This window comes from Gopherus flavomarginatus, chromosome 11, assembly GCF_025201925.1.
Source record: "Gopherus flavomarginatus isolate rGopFla2 chromosome 11, rGopFla2.mat.asm, whole genome shotgun sequence".
In the NCBI taxonomy this organism is placed as follows: Eukaryota; Metazoa; Chordata; order Testudines; family Testudinidae; genus Gopherus; species Gopherus flavomarginatus.
In genome coordinates, this window is record NC_066627.1 from 19,344,956 (window position 1) to 19,366,227 (window position 21,272).

Sequence of the window (21,272 nt, forward strand, 5' to 3'; positions counted from 1 at the left end):
CCAGCACAGAACTCGTATTTGCCCACTTTTCAGCAACAATTTAGGGCCAGTTGTTTCCCGATACTTGGGGGCCCAGTGTGATTTTCCAAAGCATCTGGGTACCTGGCCTGTGGACGGGGCCCTGATGGAGAGTCAGGCAGGGGAACACCCACCTTCCCCAGGTTTGTGTGGCGCTCTGAGGCCTCGGCATCCGGATGCCTGGTGTGGGGCTGCAGAGGGCATGTCCAGGGGCACCTACAGCCCATTTACTGCTAACATTTGGGTGCCTGCAGGGTTTGCCAGGAGCTGAGCTGGGTGTGAAAACCCCAGGGCTGGACTCTGGGCTTCAGGTGCCTAAAGTGGGAGCTTTGTGATTTTAGCCCCAACTCCACATGCTTTTCCTCACATTATAACTGGGGAAACTCAGGCATAACAAGTTGACGTTACCTGCCCAGAGTCACTAAGCAGGCTTATGGCAAGAAACCATCTCTCCAGAGTCCCAGTCCAGTGCCCTGTCTTCTCCACCACGTCCTGTTGTAATTGACAATGGGACCAAAGGATGTTAGGTGCTGAACTCCGATTCACTGCCCATAGGATTTGGATGCCTAGCATTGGCCTCTTATGGGAAAACTCAACCTGTACATTTACAGCCAAACTGCTAGCAGGAGAATTCCTTCCACTCCCAGGGGATGTTTTCCACCAGTTCCTTCTCAGGTTTTACCTTGTTCCATCAGACCCTAATAACTGTGTGTCTGTCACCAAGAGCATCGTGCAATAAAAGAACTAAACTGAGTCTTCTCTTTCTGTCATCTCTGTTGTCAGACCTCCCGTTATCCAACCCCTTTGTGTCCAGAGTGAGGAATAAATGTGCACGGCTTGTCTGCACATACAAGTTTCACCACTTTAACTATATCTGCCTATCCCTGCCTGTGATGGGGCCATGTGCCCTTGGTCTGGAGAGCCGGGGGCCAAGCCAGCCCTGGTAGAGAAGGGTCCCCACCTGAGGGGAATCAGGCCATTTCCAATAAAGGGCTGAAAAGGGCCAGACTAAGAGGGAAACTTGGGAGGCTGTGTGTTTGGGGTAGGACAGCAATGATGGGGGGGTTGTAGCTCATTGGCAGAGTTGGGGAACAGTTTGTGTACAGGAATAGTAGGAGTGATGTAAATCAGGACTGAGGCATCTCACCAATGCTGTGAAGGGAGCTAATACTGGGATACTAGAGAGATTGTGTGTTGGAATAATGGAACTTCAGCAGAGATGTGTGTGGGGCAGCCCCGGGCTGGGATAGCAAGGGGCTGCCGACTGGGACTCAGGAGCGGTGACAGAACTGTGCGTGTGTGAACCCAAAGATGGAACAGTGGAAGGAGCTGTGGGTTCGAACTGAGGGACACTGGCAGAGCTGGAGTGCATGGGAAGCACAGCAAAGCCGGTCACAACCCAGGTGCGTTGGCTGAGCTCCGTCCCTTAGACCTGGAAATCTGAAATTGCCTTTTTCTCCCCACACCTGTGCTGTGCTGCCTTGGCTAACCAAGTGGGAATCTGAGATTTGTTTACCTGCCAATTTCATTGCAGCCATCCCCCCCCTTGCATTCTCTCCTCTGTGGGGGTCTGATGGAATTTTTGAAGGAAGGGATTGCTGTTCACAGGGGCTGGGAGTGAAAGGCTTGACCATTTCGCTTTAATCACTGTGGGCCACTTGCCATAGGAACAGACTCATCCCTTTCTTTGTCTAACTTCAATCAGTGCCTTTGACTTTCTCTTCTAATCAGCTCCGATGGGACTGTTGCTGCAACCTGCATGTACCAATAGTGTTTCCAGTCTAATGGCCCTCGATGGGACCCATTCAAATAACAAGTAACTTTTTCTGCCACTGGCAGAGCCTTCAGAGGTTTGTTAAATCTCCAGGCAGTGGCCAGGTCTCATTTGGGTTTAACATTCCTTAGAGTTCTGATTAAGGCGTGTGAAGTTTTAATGACCTTTGTGTCCTCTTTTAAATCTCTCTAGAGTCACAGGTGCTGCATGGCTAACTGGAGAGGTTTCTTTTTAATAGGTGTGTTGCTAAGTGGGGTGATTTTAACAAGCACATAATGAATCAGGATTTTTAAAATTATTTTTTGAATTATTTTTATCTAAACAAAGCATCAGTGAAATTAACATGTTCCAAATTAAACTGATCTGGATTCCTGCAAACTGGGGATCTGTTACAGCAAATCTGTCATCAGATCTATAGAATCAGCTGCATCCTTAAGGTCAAGCATCTTATGCACCCATGGACAGACCATTCACTGCCACATCTCTGATCAACCACCAGGGACCAAGATAGAACCTGTTACAGTCTATCCCCTTCCCACTGCTGTCCTCAGCAGAGTGTTACAGTCACACTGCCAGCCTCTTGTCAGCTCCAATTCCCACCTGCTTTGCCTGTGAAATTAGCAGCACACAGGAATGTTCCTTAGTTATGTAATATCAGGTTATATCTGTAAATTGAATTTCGTGCCTGTGACTGTGACATGTCCCCACTCAGCAGCCCCTGCCCACTGAAGTCCACTTCCACAGGGAAGGATCCGTTAGTGACAGATAGATAAAGAGAGTGTAAACACATTTAGCCAGATGGACCGAGAGATGATTAGACAGATGAACAGCTTGGAAGGCAGATTCACAGAAGTGTAGACAGACAATGAACCTGACCAAGGGGTAGATAATTGGATGAACAAATAGAAGAAATTAAAAATGGACATCTTGAAGGACAGACAGCAAGAAAGGAAATTAGATAGATGGACAGGTGGTTATACCAATGGACAGTTGGATGGATGGATAGTTGGATAAAGAGATGATTAGGTAGATCAGTGGGGATACATGTGCGTGGTCTCTGTCTTGCCCCCCATCCCACATCAGGCAGTGTGCTCCATAAGTGCCCCAAAGTGCTCATTTCTATGGGTCAGAACCCAGAAGTTTGTTCACACTCCACATCTATTGTCCCTTCATGCAGCTTCTGAACCTGCCAGGATGGAGGCCAATTGGTGTGGTCCACATGTGGCTGCTTATCCAACTAAGGGCAGGGCTGAATGACCAGGGATGTGAAATTCAGTTCTGGATTCTGAGACTCACCATGTTTATTGGGGGTGTTTGGATCTGAGTTTTTTATCTCAGATCCTGAAGTCCAAGAAGCGTCATTCAGGCCTGTTGCTGCTGTGGATTAGACTGAGACCACCAAGTGATTCGCAGAGCGGCCTGGGCAGAGCTGCAAGACCGTGGCAATAAACAATTGCTGCCAGTGATGCAGATTCATAGATTCGAGGACTGGAATGGACCTCGAGAGGTCATCGAGTCCAGTCCCCTGTCCTCATGGCAGGACTAAATACTGTCTAGACCATCCCTAAAAGACATTTATCTAACCTACTCTTAAATATCTCCAGAGATGGAGATTCAACAACCTCCCTAGGCAATTTATTCCAGTGTTTAACCACCCTGACAGTTAGAAAAATTTTCCTAATGTCCAATCTAAACCTTCCTTGCTGCAGTTTAAGCCCATTGCTGCTTCTTCTATCCTTAGAGGCTAAGGTGAACAAGTTTTCTCTCTCCTCCTTATGACACCCTTTTAGATACCTGAAAACTGCTATCATGGCCCCTCTCAGTCTTCGCTTTTCCAGACTAAACAAAGCCAATTGTTTCAGCCTTCCTTCATAGGTCATGTTCTCTAGACCTTTAATCATTCTTGTTGCTCTTCTCTGGACCCTCTCCTATTTCTCCACATCTTTCTTGAAATGTAGTGCCCAGAACTGTACACAATACTCCAGTTGAGGGCTAACCAGCGCAGAGTAAAGCAGAAGAATGACTTCTCGTGTCTTGCTCACTACACACCTGTTAATGCATCCCAGAATCACGTTTGCTTTTTTTGCAACAGCATCACACTGTTGACTCATATTTAGCTTGTGGTCCACTATAACCCCCAGATCCCTTTCTGCCATACTCCTTCCCAGACAGTCTCTTCCCATTCTTTATGTGTGAAACTGATTGTTCCTTCCTAAGTGGAGCACTTTGCATTTGTCTTTATTAAACTTCATCCTGTTTACCTCAGACCCTTTCTCCAATTTGTCCAGATCATTTTGAATTATGACCCTGTCCTCCAAAGCAGTTGCAATCCCTCCCAGTTTGGTATCATCTGAAAACTTAATAAGTGTACTTTCTATGCCAATATCTAAATCCTTGATGAAGATATTGAATAGAGCCAGTCCCAAAACAGACCCTTATGGAACTCCACTTGTTATACCTTTCCAGCAGGATTGGGAACCATTAATAACTACTCTCTGAGTACAGTTATCCAGCCAGTTAGGAACCCCACCTTATAGTAGCTCTATCTAAGTTGTATTTCCCTTGCTTATTGATAAGAATATCTTGTGAGACCATATCAAATGCCTTACTAAAGTCTAGGTATACTACATCCACCCCTTCCCTCTTATCCACAAGACTCATTATCCTATCAAAGAAAGCTATCAGATTGGTTTACATGATTTGGTCTTTACAAATCCATGCTGGCTATTCCCTATCACCTTACTACCTTCCAAATGTTTGCAGATGATTTCCTTAATTACTTGTTCCATTATCTTCCCTGTCACAGAAGTTAAACTAACTGGTCTGTAGTTTCCTGGGTTGTTTTTATTTCCCTTTTTATAGATGGGCACTATATTTGCCCTTTTCCAGTTTTCTGGAATCTCTCCTCTCTCCCATGATGTTCCCCATGGATGTCTCAGTCAGTTGAAGGGGCAGCTCTGTGGAGTACCATTGTGCCTGGACATCAGTGGTACAGGGCAGCAATCAGGGAGACATTTGGAACATCAGGCTAGATCCTCACACTCATTTTCACCACATAACTCAATTGTCCACAGTGGAGCTACTTTCACTTACACCAGCTGAGGGTCTGCCTTCAGCCGTCTGTTCCACAGAAAATCACAACTCACACAAAGAATTCATTTCCCAGCATGCACACACAATTACACGTGCAGGCAGAAGGAGACACCCAGAGATACACACACAATTCAGAAATACACAAAGCATGCACACACAAGCATATTCCACATAAGGTGGTTCACAGAAAGGCCCACACACACAATATGCATGCACACACACACAGTAGCACTATCATATACAAAGGCCCTGCTATTTTTTTTACGAATTTTCACCCTAATTTTGGGCCACTCAAGTATCTGAAAAATACTGATTATGTTAAACCAGGGTTCTCAAACCAGCTCCCAGCAGCAGCAGCTCTCAGACCCTATAGCCCCAACTCTAAGGGTTCTGCTACCCGGCCTTCCCTCTGCAGCCAGCTCTCAAGCTGCTGAAGCTGCTCCCATGCAACTTGCAGATCCCCTCCTAACTCGGGGTATTACCCCTCTTGTTCTGTTCTGGAGGGAGTATGACTGTTGCACTGGGGGTTAGCACAATGCCTGGAACTGAACCAACAGGTTTGCTCCAAGTGGGATTTTCAAAGAAGTCTAATGGAGTTTGCACTGAAATGCCATTGTACTTCAGAGGGAGTTGTGCACCTAACTCCCTTAGGCCTCCTTTTAAAATACCAGCCCGCATCTCTGTTTACTCCAGTCCAGTCCCTGAGTGGTGCCATTTGATAGTGCAGGCTGGGATCTAGAGAACCAGTACAAGTGCCTTAGAATTGCCAGATTGGACCAGACCAGGGTCCATCAATTCCGGTATCCTGTCTCTGACAGCAAGCAGCAAAGAATCTTATTTCTATTAATTACACCCAAGTCTTGTCTATTCCCCACTGGGTGAAATTCACCCCCATCCAGTGGGCCCACCCAAAGCCTAGGCATTACTGCAGTGCCACATAGGACCTGTTAAGAGGTTTTGTGGGATATAAATGTCCAGTTCCCATTAATGGGAAATGGGTGCCCTGAATCGCTCAGGTGACTTCAAACTCTCATCTGTTCAAATTAAATGTCTTTTCATGCTCTTCTCCCATAAATTCATAGATTCCAAAGGACAGAAGGTCCTGTCCAGTCTACACTCCTCAATTACACAGGCCTGAGAACTGCCCCAAAATAATTCCTAGAGCAGAGCTTTTAGAAACAAAAAAAAACCCCACTCTTGATTTAAAAACTGTCAGTGATGGACAATCCACCACAATCCTGAGTAAGTTGCTCCGATAGTTCACTAATGTCTTGAATGTGTTCAGATACTGTGGCAAGTCTTCCACTCAAGCTGAAATTCACCCCTGTGAAGAGGGGCAGCACAAAATGTACACACCAATCAAAAGGGAGTGTGGTTGAGATTAAAGGAATTAGTCACTGAGCTGCCATCAAATCCCTTGGGTTGTGGCATGTCTAGCTACAAGAATCAGCATTAATAAAGTCATCAGAGGTCTAGCCACAGAGTGACTTACATTGCAATGCTCTAGAGCAGGGACCATTACTGTGTTCTGTGTTTGTACAATGCCTATTAGAACAGGGTCTCGGTCTATGACTGGTGCTCCTGAGGTATGTCTACACAGGCTGCAGCAGCAAGACTCAGAGCCTGGGTCCACAGACTGAGGCTCCCAGGGCTCATGCTACTGTGATAAAAATAACAGCGCACTTGTTCAGCTAGGGCTGGAGCTCTGAAGCCCACCCCCCTTCTGTGCACACCAGAGCCCAAAGTCCAGTTCAGGCCACAACACCTACACGCCTATTTTTAGTGCAGTAGCGCAAGACCAAGACTGTCGACCTGAGCTTGGAGGCTCATTTCCACGAGCTGTGTAGAGATACCTCTAGGGACACAGCAACCAAATCATTAATGCAACTATAAGTGCAACCCCCTTTACGATTTTCTGCCCATCCAGATGTTGTGCAGGGGCAGGAATTGTGGGCTTCTGACTAGAGCACGAGGCCAGGACTCAGGACACCTGGGTCCTGTTCCTGATACCGCCACTGACCTATAGTATGGACCTTGAGCAAGTCACTTGTCCTGTCCCTTTATCTCTGTTTCCCCTCTCATCCCTTCTCGGTCTTAATTTATGTCAGTATAAGAACATAAGAACAGTCGTACCAGGTCAGACCAAAGGTCCATCTAGCCTAGTATCTGTCTACCAACAGTGGCCAATGCCAGGTGCCCCAGAGGGAGTGAAGCTAACAGGCAATGCTCAAGTGATCTCTCTCCTGCCATCCATCTCCATCCTCTGATGAACAGAGGCTAGGGACACCATTTTTTACCCTTCCTGGCTAATAGCCATTTATGGACTTAGCCACCATGAATTTATCCAGTTCCCTTTTAAACATTGTTATAATCCCAGCCTTCACAACCTCCTCAGGTAAGGAGTTCCACAAGTTGACTGTGCGCTGTGTGAAGAAGAACTTCCTTTTATTTGTTTTAAACCTGCTACCTATTAATTTCATTTGGTAACCCCTAGTTCTTGTATTATGGGAATAAGTAAATAACTTTTCCTTATCCACTTTCTCAACATCACTCATGATTTTATATACCTCTATCATATCCCTTCTTAGTCTCCTCTTTTCCAAGCTGAAGAGTCCTAGCCTCTTTAATCTTTCCTCATATGGGACCCACTCCAAACCCCTAATCATTTTAGTTGCCCTTTTCTGTCAATTTTAAATATGTCAATTTTAAAAAATCAAACCCTTATTTAAAAATGAAATGTTTTGTTTCAATTTGACCTTTGGAAATATTTTTAATGTTCAACTTAATTAAATATATACTTTTCATTTTCCAACAGAAAATTGAGATATTTTGTAAAAATTGACATTTTCCGCTGGAAAACTTTGATTTCAACTAAGCCACATTTTCTGATATTACAATGTTTTGTGTGGGCAAAAAGTAGTTACCTCTTCACAGCTACTCTATCAGCCTTCTGCTAGTCCCCATGGAAGGACTGGACTCAGGGTCTTCCCTTCTGTAGTCTTCAGGGTGATAGTCACTCTGTCCTTTGTCAGCTGACCAGATCTACATCATGTGCCCTGTCCAGAGCCTGCAACTCCCAGCAATCTCTAGTCTTAAAGGGCTACATCTCTGTAGCATAAATCTGGCTGAACTTGCAACACAAGATTCTCTGTTTCACTCTGGTAGGCCTTGTGGTTAAAATATTCAAAAGCAACAAAGGTGATTAGGCAACTGAAAATGCAGCCAGATGTCTCAAGGGATTTACAGGAATACTTAGGCACGTTAGTCACCTAATTCCTATAGATTTCAGTGGGGTGCCTAGGTACCTTTAAACATCTGGCCTTCAGGCACATGTGAACATTTTCCCCAGTGTCTCAGACGTCTCTACAAGGAAATTTTTCTCCCTCATATGCTTGACATGGCACAGCTTGCTTCTCCCTGTTACAGGAGTGTTCTGTAATGTTATACATTGGCCAGACCCTTCACTGGTTTATATCACGATAGCTCTCCTGGATGGCACCAGATGGGCCTCTGGTTCCAACAGTTCTGTTTTCACTTATATCATAGAATCTCAGGGTTGGAAGGGACCTCATGATGTCATCTAGTCCAACCCCCTGCTCAAAGCAGGACCAATCCCCAGACAGATTTTTACTCCAGTTCTCTAAATGGCCCCCCTCAAGGACTGAATTTACAACCCTGGGTTTAGCAGGCCAATGCTCAAACCACTGAGCTATCCCTCCCCCAATTAGAGGATAGATCCATTGATGGCTATTAACCAAGATGGTCAAGGACAGATCTCCATGCTCTGGGTGTCCCTAAGTCTCTGATTGCCAGAATCTGGGATTCAACTACAGCAGATGGATCACTCAATAATTGCCCTGTTCTTTTCACTCCTTCTGAAGGATCTGGCATTGGTCACTGTCAGAAGACAGGATACTGGGCTAGAGGGACCATGGGTCTAACCCAGTATGGCCATTCTTATGTTCTTATGTATTAGTGTAAAAGAAGAAGTTTAATCTATTAGTTTACCAAAGAGGTGGCTTGAACATGGTTTATAAAGGTCAGCTTTGTAAAGGATTTAGGTGCCAAAAGATGCAGCTAGACATAGTGTAGATTTAAAAAATCACCTCACTGCCATTGAGTCAAATGGGAGTTAGGAACCTAACTTGCCTCTGCACTTTTGAGAATGTCACTAGATGCCTAAATATCTTTGACAATCTAGTGCTATGTAACTGCCAAAGGAAAAGATTTCTAATAGTAGAGGTGTCCTTAATCTAGTGAACAAAAGCAGTATGAGATCCAGTTCAGCCTGGAAATTAGAAGCACTTTTTGCACCATGCAGGTAACTAACCACTGGAACAACTTATAATGAGTGTGGTGAGTTCTCCATCACTTAAAGTCTTTAAGTGAGGTCTGGATGTCTCTTCTAAAAGAGATGCTCTTGCTCAAACTGAAGTTAGGGGCTTGTAGGAATCATAGGGTGAAATTCCCTGAATGGAGTGATACAGGAGATGAGATCATAATGGTACAATCTGGCTTTAATATCTATGAATTGCTAAATTCAGTGGGTCTGATTGTCTCCTCACTCACCCCTATATAAATCAGGAGCAACTCCATTGCAGTCAGTGGGGCTGATTCCCCTCTCACTCATTTCAATGTAATTGGTCCCATTTCTGTGCTTCAGTTTCCCCATACATGAAATCGGAATCCTGCCTTCCTTGGTAAAATGCTTTGAGATCTACCGATTTAAAGCCCAGTGTAAGAGCTAAGTATTATTGCTATTCTTTGGCTGTCCCACTGTGCTCTGTTATTCAGCCCACTCTTTTGGGGACAAGATATAAGAATAATGGACGGAGGTTTGACATGAGGCAAGAGCATGAAGACGTTGCTCAGAATTTAGTGCAGGGAAACTCTATGTAGGAAAATATGTGAGTTCACAACACCCATACAGACATGTGGGAATTACAGCCAGCTACTCTGAGACCTGGCCCTTGAGTTATTTATTTAATGACCTCACAAGCAATCCACCCCAAAGCTCAGGAGAAAGTCTGTGAATTTATCTATAGATCATGTCCCAAGGCTGCCTCTGAGCAGATGAAATCAGCCTTCCTGAGCCGAACACTGTTATTTTGCCTGGATAGAGCATACAGGAAAACCTAAGCATATAAGATATAGATAGTTCGGTTTTCAATTACAATGTGATGTGCCTACAATCTGTTAAGATATTGGATGTTTGACTCCAATAGGGCAGGCTGAGTGCTTGAACCTTTTGACAAGTTTCAAAAGAAGTGTGTGTTAGAGAAGCAGATTGACTGGTTTTGGTTTTCTGACGGTGCTAAGAGATCACTTTCTTCTGCATATGATGTGATATCAAATGTTTGTTTGTTTGTTTTTTCAATTCAGGATACATCCACAGGTTTGCTACAAACACAGTGAGTATGTTTTGAAAATTCTTTGAGTACTTTCTGTCACAGAGTTTGAGGGAGTCAGGGCCTTGCACCCCACACTTCCTGCAATTCACCGTGACTCTCAGCCAGCCAGTAAAACAGAAGGTTTATTAGATGACAGGAACACAGTCCCAAGCAGGGCTTTTAGGTACAACCAGGACCCTTCAGCCAGGTCCTTCTATGGGGCAAGGATCTTAGACCCCAGACTTGGGGTTCCCTGCCTCTTCCCAGCCAGCCCAAAACTGAAAACAAAAAACACTCCAGCAGACTGTCTCCCCTTCCTTCTCTCCCCCTCTCCCTTTGTCCAGTTTCCTGGGCAAAGGTGACGACTTGCCCCACTTCCCTTCCTCGCTCAGATTACAGGCTCAGGTACTGTCCCTCACCTAAAGTCATCCCCTGCTGTCCGACTACCCATTCAGACAGTCTCAGTAAAACTAAACGATATTCCCAGGTCAATCCACCCCGCTCCCTACTCTGTCACACCTTCCCAGAATACTTAACATTTACATCAGTTTAATTGAAATGAAAATGTGTTGTTTTTATTATTATTACTAACATTCAAGTTAATATTTGTTCCTTAAATGGAACAAATTTTTCAGCCTGATTTTCTTTTCATTGTTTGTGTGGGGGTGGGAGGGAAGGGTTTAGGTTAGAATTTTCATTGGATTCTAAAGGAGTCTGGTGCATAAATTCCATTGACATTCAGTAGTTTGAGGTGCCTAATTCCCTCAAGCTTCTTTAAGAATGACAGCCCATGTTTCTGCATTTGTCCCCACACTCCAGTATAAAAACAGATTAGACAATTTCACAAGTGCTTATAGTCAGTTTCTGATCAGTTTCACCATCTTTCTGTCTTGCAGAATGATGTCAGTTTTGCAAATAATGCAGCCTCTCCACTTTCCAAAATAAAACCATCTTCCTCACTATTTACTCTGAATCAGATCTGATCACTTTAGAGAGAGAAAAAAATTGCCGAAAAGAAAAGAAATAGTTCTGCAGTCAGTACGGCTCAGAAAGAAGGACATGGATTCCCTTCTACCTTCTGTATCATCAACATAATTATTTACTAAGTTTACATCAGTTACACTCGTGAAAATATCTTGAAGACAGTAAAGTTTGCAGAGGGGTCATTAAGTGAAGAAAATGGGGTCAAACTTTATATTAGAGTACCATTTATAAATGCTTTATAAATCGGCTTCGCAAGATTAGATTTTTATTGCTGAATGTGAATAAACGCCAATTTTACCTTACACACACAAACTGATAAAATATTTCCATTGATAATAATCTAAATGTACAGGAAAGCAAAGTAAAGAAATGCTACCTGAGAACTTATTAGAGTTTAATTTAAGGCTATTTACTTTGTGTATTTTGACATGTGAAGTTGACAGTTTGTGTTTTAAGGGTCATAAAGTTTTAAATATGTGAAACTCAACATTTACAGGCATTAAATAATTATTGTCTGACCCACCCATTGTCTGTCCTCCTTCTCATAATTTGGCACAACTGTAAAAATGTAAATAGCTAAAATTAGGAAAAAATGCTTAAAAATAAACATTGATATTATGTGCTCAAATTATTTTAAAAAATCTGTCCAGCCTTCCTACAAATGATTAATAGATTATATATATGTTATACCACATACTGTTAATTAACTACTTGTTTAGTCCACCACATGGTCATCTGCCCTCACATTGCCCCTTGTGGATACATTTTCTGGGTGAGGAATTTATGAAAGAGGACATATGGCAAGCTTCATGGTCCACAGAGAAAGTGACAAACAAGTATCTTGTCTCAGACCACACTCAATGTCAACCAGGGTTTGATTTACCACAAAGACAATGGAGCCTTCTGAAACGATTTCATACCGGACCTGGAATTGATGCTGCAGCAGAATTTCAGAAGCATTATGTCATTGTAGGCAGCCATAAACCATGACTCATATCATTGAGGACTGCAAAATGACTTAATTTCCTGGAGGTCTTCATGCCTTGAACATTGTTGATAAGAACGCTCTGGCTTGGCTTGACCGGATTACATAGACCAAACAATAGCAGTAGTAGTAATAATAATAATAATAACAACAACAACAATAATAGTATGTTAGAGACATGAGCATTATATGTCCCACATGGTTATAAGCACATCAACAGAACATTTTATAAATGGCTGTGTCAAGGTCTGATTCCCACTTTGAACTTTAGCGTCCAGAAAGTGGGGACCTGCATGTACCCCTCTAAGCTTAATTCCTAGCTTAGATCTGATAATGCTGCCACCAACCAAAATATAGTATTTGGTACACTTTCTGTCCCCCAAAAACCTTATCTGGGGAACCCAAGACCCAAACCACTTGGGTCTTAAAACAAAGAGGAATAAACCATTCCCCCTCCTTGCCCCTCCCAGACTGTCCCCTGCCTGGGGTACCCTGAGGGATCACTGTGATTCAAAATCCTTGAATCTTAAAACAGAGAGGAATTCACCTTCCCCCCCTCCTCCTTTCCCCCACCAATCCCTGGTGAGTTCAGACCCAGTCCCCTTGGGTCTTACACAAGAATAAAAAAAATCAGTCAGGTTCTTAAAAAGAAAAGCTTTTAATGAAAGAAAGAAAAAAGTAAAAATTATCTCTGTAAAATCAAGATGGAAAATGTTTACAGGGTCTCAGCTTTACATAGACCAGAGGGACTCCCTCCCCCCTACCCTAAGTTAAGTTACAGCAAACAGAGGTAAAATATCCTTCCAGCAAAATACACATTTGCAAATCAAGAAAACAAATATAAAGACTAATTCGCCTTCTATCTAGTACTTACTAGTTAGAACATGAGAGACTGTTTCAGAAAGATTGGAGAAACCTGGTTGCATGTCTGGCTCCTCTTAATCCCAAGAGAGAACAAAGAACAACCCAAAAAGCACAAACAAAGACTTCCCTCCACCAAGATTTGAAAGTATCTTGTCCCCCAATTGGTCTTCTGGTCAGGTGTCAGCCAGGTTCACTGAGCCTGTTAACCCTTTACAGGTAAAAGAGACATTAACTCTTAACTATCTGTTTATGACAGGCTGTAAATCAGATTTATAAGCAACATATTTTGACTAGTGGACTCAGTACAAATTGCTTTAAGCATTTATGAAAAAATCAATTACTAATCCTTCATGAACTATTAATATAAATTATGACCAAAATTAGAGGTGAGTGGAGTTTGCCAATCTGTGGTCCCATCACAGTTACCATTGGTCAAAGGAGACATAAGTCAAATATGAGGGTATCATGAACAGCAACAGCGGATTTTCCTTTTCAGTGTTAGAGTTGGGAACCAAGTTGCACACTAGAGACAGACCCCTTTAAGATGTCTCAGAGCAGATGTCCCAAAACAGAGGCACCCGAAATCAGAGTCGTTTTTGAAAATATAAGAACTATAGGACTCTTGGGTGCGGTTTCAGGCTCTGGGTGAGGAGTGTGTTTGAATAGCTCGGACAACGGAACAGGGAATCAGGGTTCTGTTTCCAGGTCTGGGAGTCAAATGGGTACCCATCTCTGTCTAATGCTCTGAGCCGACAATATGCTGAGGGCTCTGGGCTCCCATTGAGAGCTTTGAGCAGAGGGTTGGACTAGATGACCTCCTGAGGTCTCTTCCAACCCTGATCTTCTATGATTCTATAAATGTGCACTACACCATACAAGTTCTGTTCAGCATCCTGATATATATGTGATTGCTCACGTCATTGTCTATCAACAATAATATGGCGCTAACAATATCACCTATTATTTATTTGTCTTCCCTTTACAGTTTCTTGTATTTTGGCAGGTACACCACCTGGCCCCAATGGTGAAGGGAAATCAAACCAATGTGAAGGAATTTATTCTGCTTAGGTTCCCTGGCTCTCGGTATTTGCAGATCTCACTCTTCATGATATTCTTTTTAATATACCTCCTGACATTCACAGGAAACACCACCATCATATCCTTACTGTGGACCCACCGTTGTCTCCGCACCCATAGGTATTATTTCCTCTGCAATCTCTCCTTCCTGGAGATCTGGGTCACCACAGTCTACATTCCCAAAATTCTTGCCAATCTCATGTCACAAAGCAAAACTATCTCCTTCCCCAGCTGCCTCCTGCAGATGTACTTTGTTTTCTCCCTAGGCTGCACTGAATTTCTACTCGTGGCAGTCATGGCCTATGATCGCTATTTGGCCATATGCCACCCATTGCGTTATCACTCCATCATGAACAACACCTTGTCCACTCAGTTGGCCCTTGGCTCATGGGTGGGTGGTTTCCTGACTATTTCTGTGTCAATGTTTCTGATCACCAGGTTGTCTTTCTGTGGCCCTACAGTCATCAACCTTTTCTTCTGTGACATAGGTTCTTGGATAGCACTGTCCTGCACAGACACACACCTGGTTGAAATGGTGTACATTGCTCTTTCCTTTATTGTTGTTCTGGGGTCCTGTGCGGTCACCCTTGGCTCCTACATTTACATCATCTCCACCATCATGAGAATCCCACCTGCCCAAGGCCAGGAAAAGGCCTTTTCCACTTGCTCTGCCCATCTCACCATTGTGGTTATGTTGTACAGCTGCTCCATCTTTCTGTACATCAAGCCTTCTAAACAGAGCTCACTGGACATGAACAAAATTGTCTCTATCTTCAATACTATTGTAATACCATTGCTTAACCCTTTCATTTACACTCTAAGAAACAAAGATGACAAAGAAGTCATGATAAAGACTTTCAGTAGGATATGACACAATTGTTCAATGACCTGGATATCATTAATTTAGGCAGGCAGAAAGTGAAACAAGTGAATCAAGTGAAACATCAAAACATACCACTATCAAATACATTTGTCTGGTTATCCTAATATATACTACTACTAATAATAATAATTAATACAGAGTTTGGCCCAGTGTTTGGAAACTATATTACATGGGCCTGCTTCTCCTTCACAATAAAGCAACTCTGGACCCTTTTGGCAGTATAAATGGGCTTTAAAGTAGGTATAATACACCTGTACCCCGATATAACATGACCTGATATATCACGAATTCAGCTATGATATGGTAAAGCAGCACTCCGGGGGTGAGGGAGCTGTGCACTCCGGTGGATCAAAACAAGTTCAGTATAATGAAGTTTCATCATAACGCGGTAAGATTTTTTGGCTCCCGAGGACAGTGTTCTATTGGAGTAGAGGTGTACTAATTTTTCAAGCTCTTGAAGACTTCTTTACACTGATGGAATGACAGAAAGAGGACATATCGTCGGGTGGTGGCCCTCCTCCCCCCTCCAGGTTGGAGGGAGGCCACAACACCTCACTACGCCATCGGGAGCTTGGCCTAGTATTTGGCAGGAATGAGCATTTAGGTGTTAGCATCCTGACTAGCCTAACGGGATTGAATTCTCTGACAAGCAACTAGCCTCTGCCTGTAGGCAGAAACAGGCTCTCACAGGGTCCCATATGCCCTCGTCCTGAGGCGGGGGCTGAACAGTCAAGAGTCTATAGCCCATGTGACCTTTAAGCAAGGAATGTGCAAACACCCTGGTCAATTGGCCCTGGCCTTTTGATACAGATACAGAGCAAACCCAGTAGTCAATCAGCTCTGGCCTCTGATTGCAGAGACAGAGTAAACCCCGTAGTCAATTAGTTCAGGACCCTTATTGCAGAGCCTGAGCAAACTTTAGGTGTCGGGTGTCCTAGCTCCAGCGGACGGCCCACGGACACAGGCCACTGGACCCAGCAAGGGGAGGCTGCCACCTCCACAGTGGAGTGGCAAGTGGGATCTGGGCTCACCCTACTCCACTGGACCCCGACCCAGGGTCCTAACTGTGGCGAAGCAGTCCACTCCTGGGTCAGCAGGGATCCCAACTGCAACACACTGACCATGCCTCAGGCAGAGCTGTAGCCAGACTAAGGCTAGCTATTCCTGGGTCACCTCCTCTCAGGGTGTACCTGGGTCAGCGGGCGTCCTTCAGCTCTTGTGGGTAGGTGGCCCATAGCAGTCCCAGCGGGTCCATGGCAGAAGCAAGTTCCCTGGAGGGCAGGGTGTCGCTGGGCTCAGCAGCAGGGTCAGCACCCAGGAGCAAGCAGGATCCATCTGCCTATCTCGGTGTCCCAGCACCAACTGAATGCGAGGCCCCATCTTTTATGCTTCCTGTCCTGGTTGGAGGGGTGAGGCAGGCCTAGCTCTGCCCACTTAGGTACAGAGAGTGGTTTCTCCCCCTCTGGCTCGGAAGCGGTCACAGCGCCTCATTACAGGCTGTATTTAGAATAAGGTCATGTCCTCATTGTTTGTGTGTAAAGTAGTCTGATAGGAGATATTTCTCTGTTTTACCCAGATAGTTGCTTGTGACATTTAGCACTTAGACACTTTTGGCTAATCTCCTCATGCACTGGCAGCACTTTGCTTACATTCCAGAAAACCTTGATCAGACTGTCTGAAAACTTGAAGAAGATTGGACATGACTGCAAAGCTGTGACAATATTTTGTCACACTGATGTAATCCTGATGTGGTTTAACAAACTTTTACATAGAATCATAGATTATTATTATTATTATTAGGGTTGGAAGGGACCTCAAGAGATCATCTAGTCCAACCCCTTGCTCAAAGCAGGACCAATCCCAAAATGGCACTCTCAAGGATTGAACTCATGATCTGACCTCTCTCTCTCGCTCTCTTACATTCTTTGACAAGGGTCTATGGCCCAACTCCTTAAAGGTATTTAGGTGCTAAAATCAGATTGGCACTTTCAAATGAGCCTAAGGGAGTTAGGCATGAAACTCTCATTCTCATGGGATTTGTGAGCCCAGCTCTCTTAAGTGATTTTCAAAATTGCAACCTAAACAATAATAAAACATATTGGAGCTAGGTGTTGGTAAACCTCACATTTTCAATACTGCGGATGTAGGCTTGGAAGGTTTCAATTTTATCCATAAACATTGGTAAATACGGAGCTCACTATACACACACAAACTGATGAAAACATATTTCCATTGATAACCATAGAAATGATAGATATTTAAAGTAAGAAAAATGCTACTTGACCACTTATGAGAGTCAAAATGCAGTGGTTTAGACTTTTGAATTAGGTTTGTTACAAATGGTCTACCAAATGAACAGAAAAAAAGGTGCAATTTGTTGATTTAAGGATATTTAATGTGCATATTTTGATAGGAGAGGTTGACAAATTTTTTGCTTTAATGGTTTATGAAGCTTAATGTATTGAATCTCAATGTCTATTGTCATTAAATAATTGTTTGCTTCCCCATAATTTGCAAAATCGTGAAAATTTAAATCAATCTAAAAAAAAGAGAAATGCTTAAGAGAAAACATTGATATTATCCATCAAATTGCACCAAGCCAATGCATATACATCAAATGTAAGTCAATGATGCTACTCATGTGAGTAACACAATTACAGTCTGGCCTAGTGACTCCAGAGATTTTCTGCTTTGTCTTATATTTTTTTAAAACTGTAGATAGCATGTTGCCTTACTTAGTTACACTGATGTAATTCCAGAGGAAATCCACTGCATGTAGTAGGTGGACACCAGAGTGAATGCGATCAGAAGATTTTCAGTCTTTTGGTTCTCATCACAGCATTGCCAACAACTTGCTGTGGGTTAAGATTCTGTGCCTCACTGCAATGAGGTAGTGGCCCCACTCAGGTGTAGAAAGAGTTAACCTAAATAGCTAGCAGTAGAGGTGAGTCCTTTGAGCAGCCCAGGGAGGCTGAGTGAGGTGCAACCAATCTGGCAGGAGTTGCAGAGAGTAACCAGTCCAGGATCAGCTGGCTAGCTCAGATGAGAGGAGCTGAAAGGCAGAGGAGGGTGAGTAGGTGCCTGGAGCTCATTAAGTGAACACTGGGCTCCCAGCAGGTGGAAGGCCACTAGCACTGCAGAGCTTGAAGGCTGTGAGGTAAGGGTGAAATAGGCAAAGAGGCTACATGGAACAGGCCCAGGGAAAAGTAGTGAGCAGTTCCAATAAGAACAGCATGAGGCTGCCATTGACAGGGTCCCTGGGTCAAGACCCAGAGTAATGGGTCAGTCCAGGTTCCCCCACTCACTACTGGAGAAGTGGCATGGTTATTGGACTACGATACTAACCCCTGGAAGGGGGAAACACAGATGATGACACAGCCAGAAAGCCAAGCTAAGAAGAGGGCGCTGCAGCTCCTGAGGCTGTGAGAGGGGCTGCAGGAAGATGCAGAGGCAGAGTGATAGTGTGCAAACCACAGACAGAAAGCATCAGCCTCGAGCTAATCCCAGGAGTTGACCAGGAGGAGGCACCAGCCCAGTGGTGAGTGATGGGCCCCATGACATTCACCCTACCCATCTGGACTTACTGACACTTAAGCTATCTGAGATCCCTATTCAGACAGTATCAGGCATTATTATTTGAAAAAATTGATATCTGTGTCTATGGGCCTGATTCCCCCTTTTCTGGTCTAAATCAAGAATAATGACCTTGACATCAGTGGGGCCAGATCCCCAGCTGGTGGACATCAACATAGTTCCAATGAAATCAGTGGTGCCAGATCCCCAGCTGGTGTGAACTAACTTCATTGGATTCAATAGATCATTTCCCCAACCTGATGTAAACTAGCATAGCCCCACTGAGGTCAAAAGGGTGAGATCTGCAGCTGATGTAAACTAATTTTATTTCTGTTGAACTCAATGGGCCAGTTCCTCAGATGGTTTTAATCAGCCATAGCTCCATTAAGATCAGTGGGACCAGATCACCATCTGGTGTAAATTAGTGAAGCTATGTCAGTTTACACCAGCTGAATATGTTGGACAAAGAGTTTTTTTTCTGACTATTCTGACTATTCTGTGTGCTGACTCTGCCAGCAATTAGTCATGAAACTATTTCTTACTCCAGTGGAAGCCCTGGCATCAACAGGCCTATTCCCACAAGTAAGGATCTTCAGGGTTAGGCCCATCTGAGTATTTGCAGGATGCAGCCCTTAACTTGTGTGGTTAAAAGGACAAATGACTGACCTGATTATTCACTCATGCCATTTTCTTTGCACAGATCTCCAGTGATTTAATGGAACCAATCCCCATTTACCTCGGTGAACATGATGGGATAATTTGGCCTGATATATCTAGTGATGACTTAAAATTCCAGATCTCGCAGCTACACAAAGCCTAAGGTTGCTAGATGCCTAGCGCCCATTGACTCTCTGTAGGAATTGGACACCTAACTTCCTTCATCCCCATTTGAAAATCTCAGCTGCAGTTTTCCTGAGCAAATTGTGTGGTTGAGATTTTCAAAGATGTCCAAATCCCATTGATGGAACCGGGCATCTGAATCCATTAGGTTGGCATTCACAAAGAAGCCTACAGGAATCAGGTGGGAGTTGAGCACCTAACTCCTTTAGGCCCTTCTGAAAATCACATTTTGAGAAAGCCTTGAAAATCACAAGCTGGGAGTTTGGGATTGTAGCGAGGCGGTGTGACTCTTCTCCTCCTCAGGGAGGGTCGAGCCCCGCCAGGGGCCGGAAGGGGCGTGGCCACAGGGCACTGGACCCGCCCCTCAGAGGGTCAGGAGGCGATCCAGAAGTATAAAAGCCGGCCAGCGGTGCTCAGTTGGAGCCCAGCCACTGTTGGGAGCAGACCTGCCAGAAGGTGCTCGAGACTGGGAGGCTGCTGAGGCCCAGGGCAGTTGCCCTGACTGGCTGGAGCTTCCCCGCACCTGCTACGACGAGGAGCTGCCGGAGCTTCCCCGCGCCCACTACGAGGAGGGACTGCCAGAGTCGCCCCGTCCCTGCTGTTACCCTGAGGAACCCCCGGAGCAAGCCTGGCCCAACTTCCCAGAGGTGCTACCGGATCTACCACCCAGCCCCAGCCGGGAGGGGCCCATGCTACTGGACTTCCCAGGGGCTGACGCCACAGAACAGGTAGACCCAGAGGGGGAGATTGGAAGTAGCCCGGGGGCAGCCGACCCCAGTCAGGCTGCAAGTGTACCTGAACCATGTCAGTGTGTTGCGGTCAGGAACCCCACTGACCATTAGCAATGATAGCCGCTACTAGGGCCCCGGCCTGGAACGCAGTGGAGTGGGTGGGCCTGCGTTCCCCCTGCCACCTGTACCCGGGTGGCAGAATCCCCCTCTCCCCGGCCTAAGGAGGCCATCAAGTCTAGTGACTGACTGCTCAACCCTGAGCCACGAGGGTCTGTGCCTTTGTAACTGTGTGTTTGGTGCCCCACCCGAACCAAGGGCCTGGGCCCCTTTAACTGTGCCACAGCTCGGTCCTGCCCAAAGGGCTCAAGCTGCCTGAACTATTGTTGCTCAGCCCTGAGCCAAGAGGGTCTGAGCCTCTATAACTTTGTGTTTGTTACCCTGCCCTATAGCAGAAGGCCGGGGCCCCAAACAACTGTGCGGCGTCGCTCAGCCCTGAAGAAAGGGGCTGACGCAGACGACGTGTATCGAGGCCGGTGTGGCTCCCCTCCTCCTCAGAGAGAGTCGAGCCCCTGCCGTGCGCCTTTACAGGGATGTGCTGGACTAAGCTGACCAGATGAAATATGTTTATTTCTTGAACCTTATGTTCATCCACAAGAAATGTACAGTATGGGATTATCATAACCTTAGTCCCAGATTTGGACCTTAGCGTCCAAAATATGGGGGTTAGCATGAAAACCTCCAAGCTTAGTTGCCAGCTTGGACCTGGTACTTGCTGCCACCACCCAAAAAATTAGAGTGTTTTGGGGCACTCTGGTCCCCCTGAAAAACCTTCCCTGGGGACCCCAAGACCCAAATCCCTTGAGTCTCACAACAAAGGGAAATAATCCTTTTTCCCTTCCCCCCTCCAGGTACTCCTGGAGAGATACACAGACACAAGCTCTGTGAATCCAAACAGAGTGACTCCCCCTCTCCGTTCCCAGTCCTGGAAACAAAAAGCACTTTTCTCTTCACCCAGAGGGAATGCAAAATCAGGCTAGCAAATCCAACACACACAGATCTC

At 44.9% G+C, this 21,272-nt stretch overlaps 1 protein-coding gene across 1 annotated transcript; it reads left to right on the forward strand.

The window, feature by feature from the left end:
* Positions 1-14,114: 14,114 nt before the first annotated feature.
* On the forward strand, positions 14,115-15,056 carry LOC127031339 (olfactory receptor 6F1-like). The gene has a single exon (XM_050918086.1). The coding sequence runs from the start codon at positions 14,130-14,132 to the stop codon at positions 15,054-15,056; it is 927 nt and encodes a 308-aa protein (XP_050774043.1). The 5' UTR covers positions 14,115-14,129.
* Positions 15,057-21,272: the final 6,216 nt, after the last annotated feature.

Coding starts and splice junctions, on each gene's coding strand:
- LOC127031339 (XM_050918086.1), top strand. CDS start 14,130: ATGGTGAAGGGAAATCAAACCAATGTGAAGGAATTTATTCTGCTTAGG.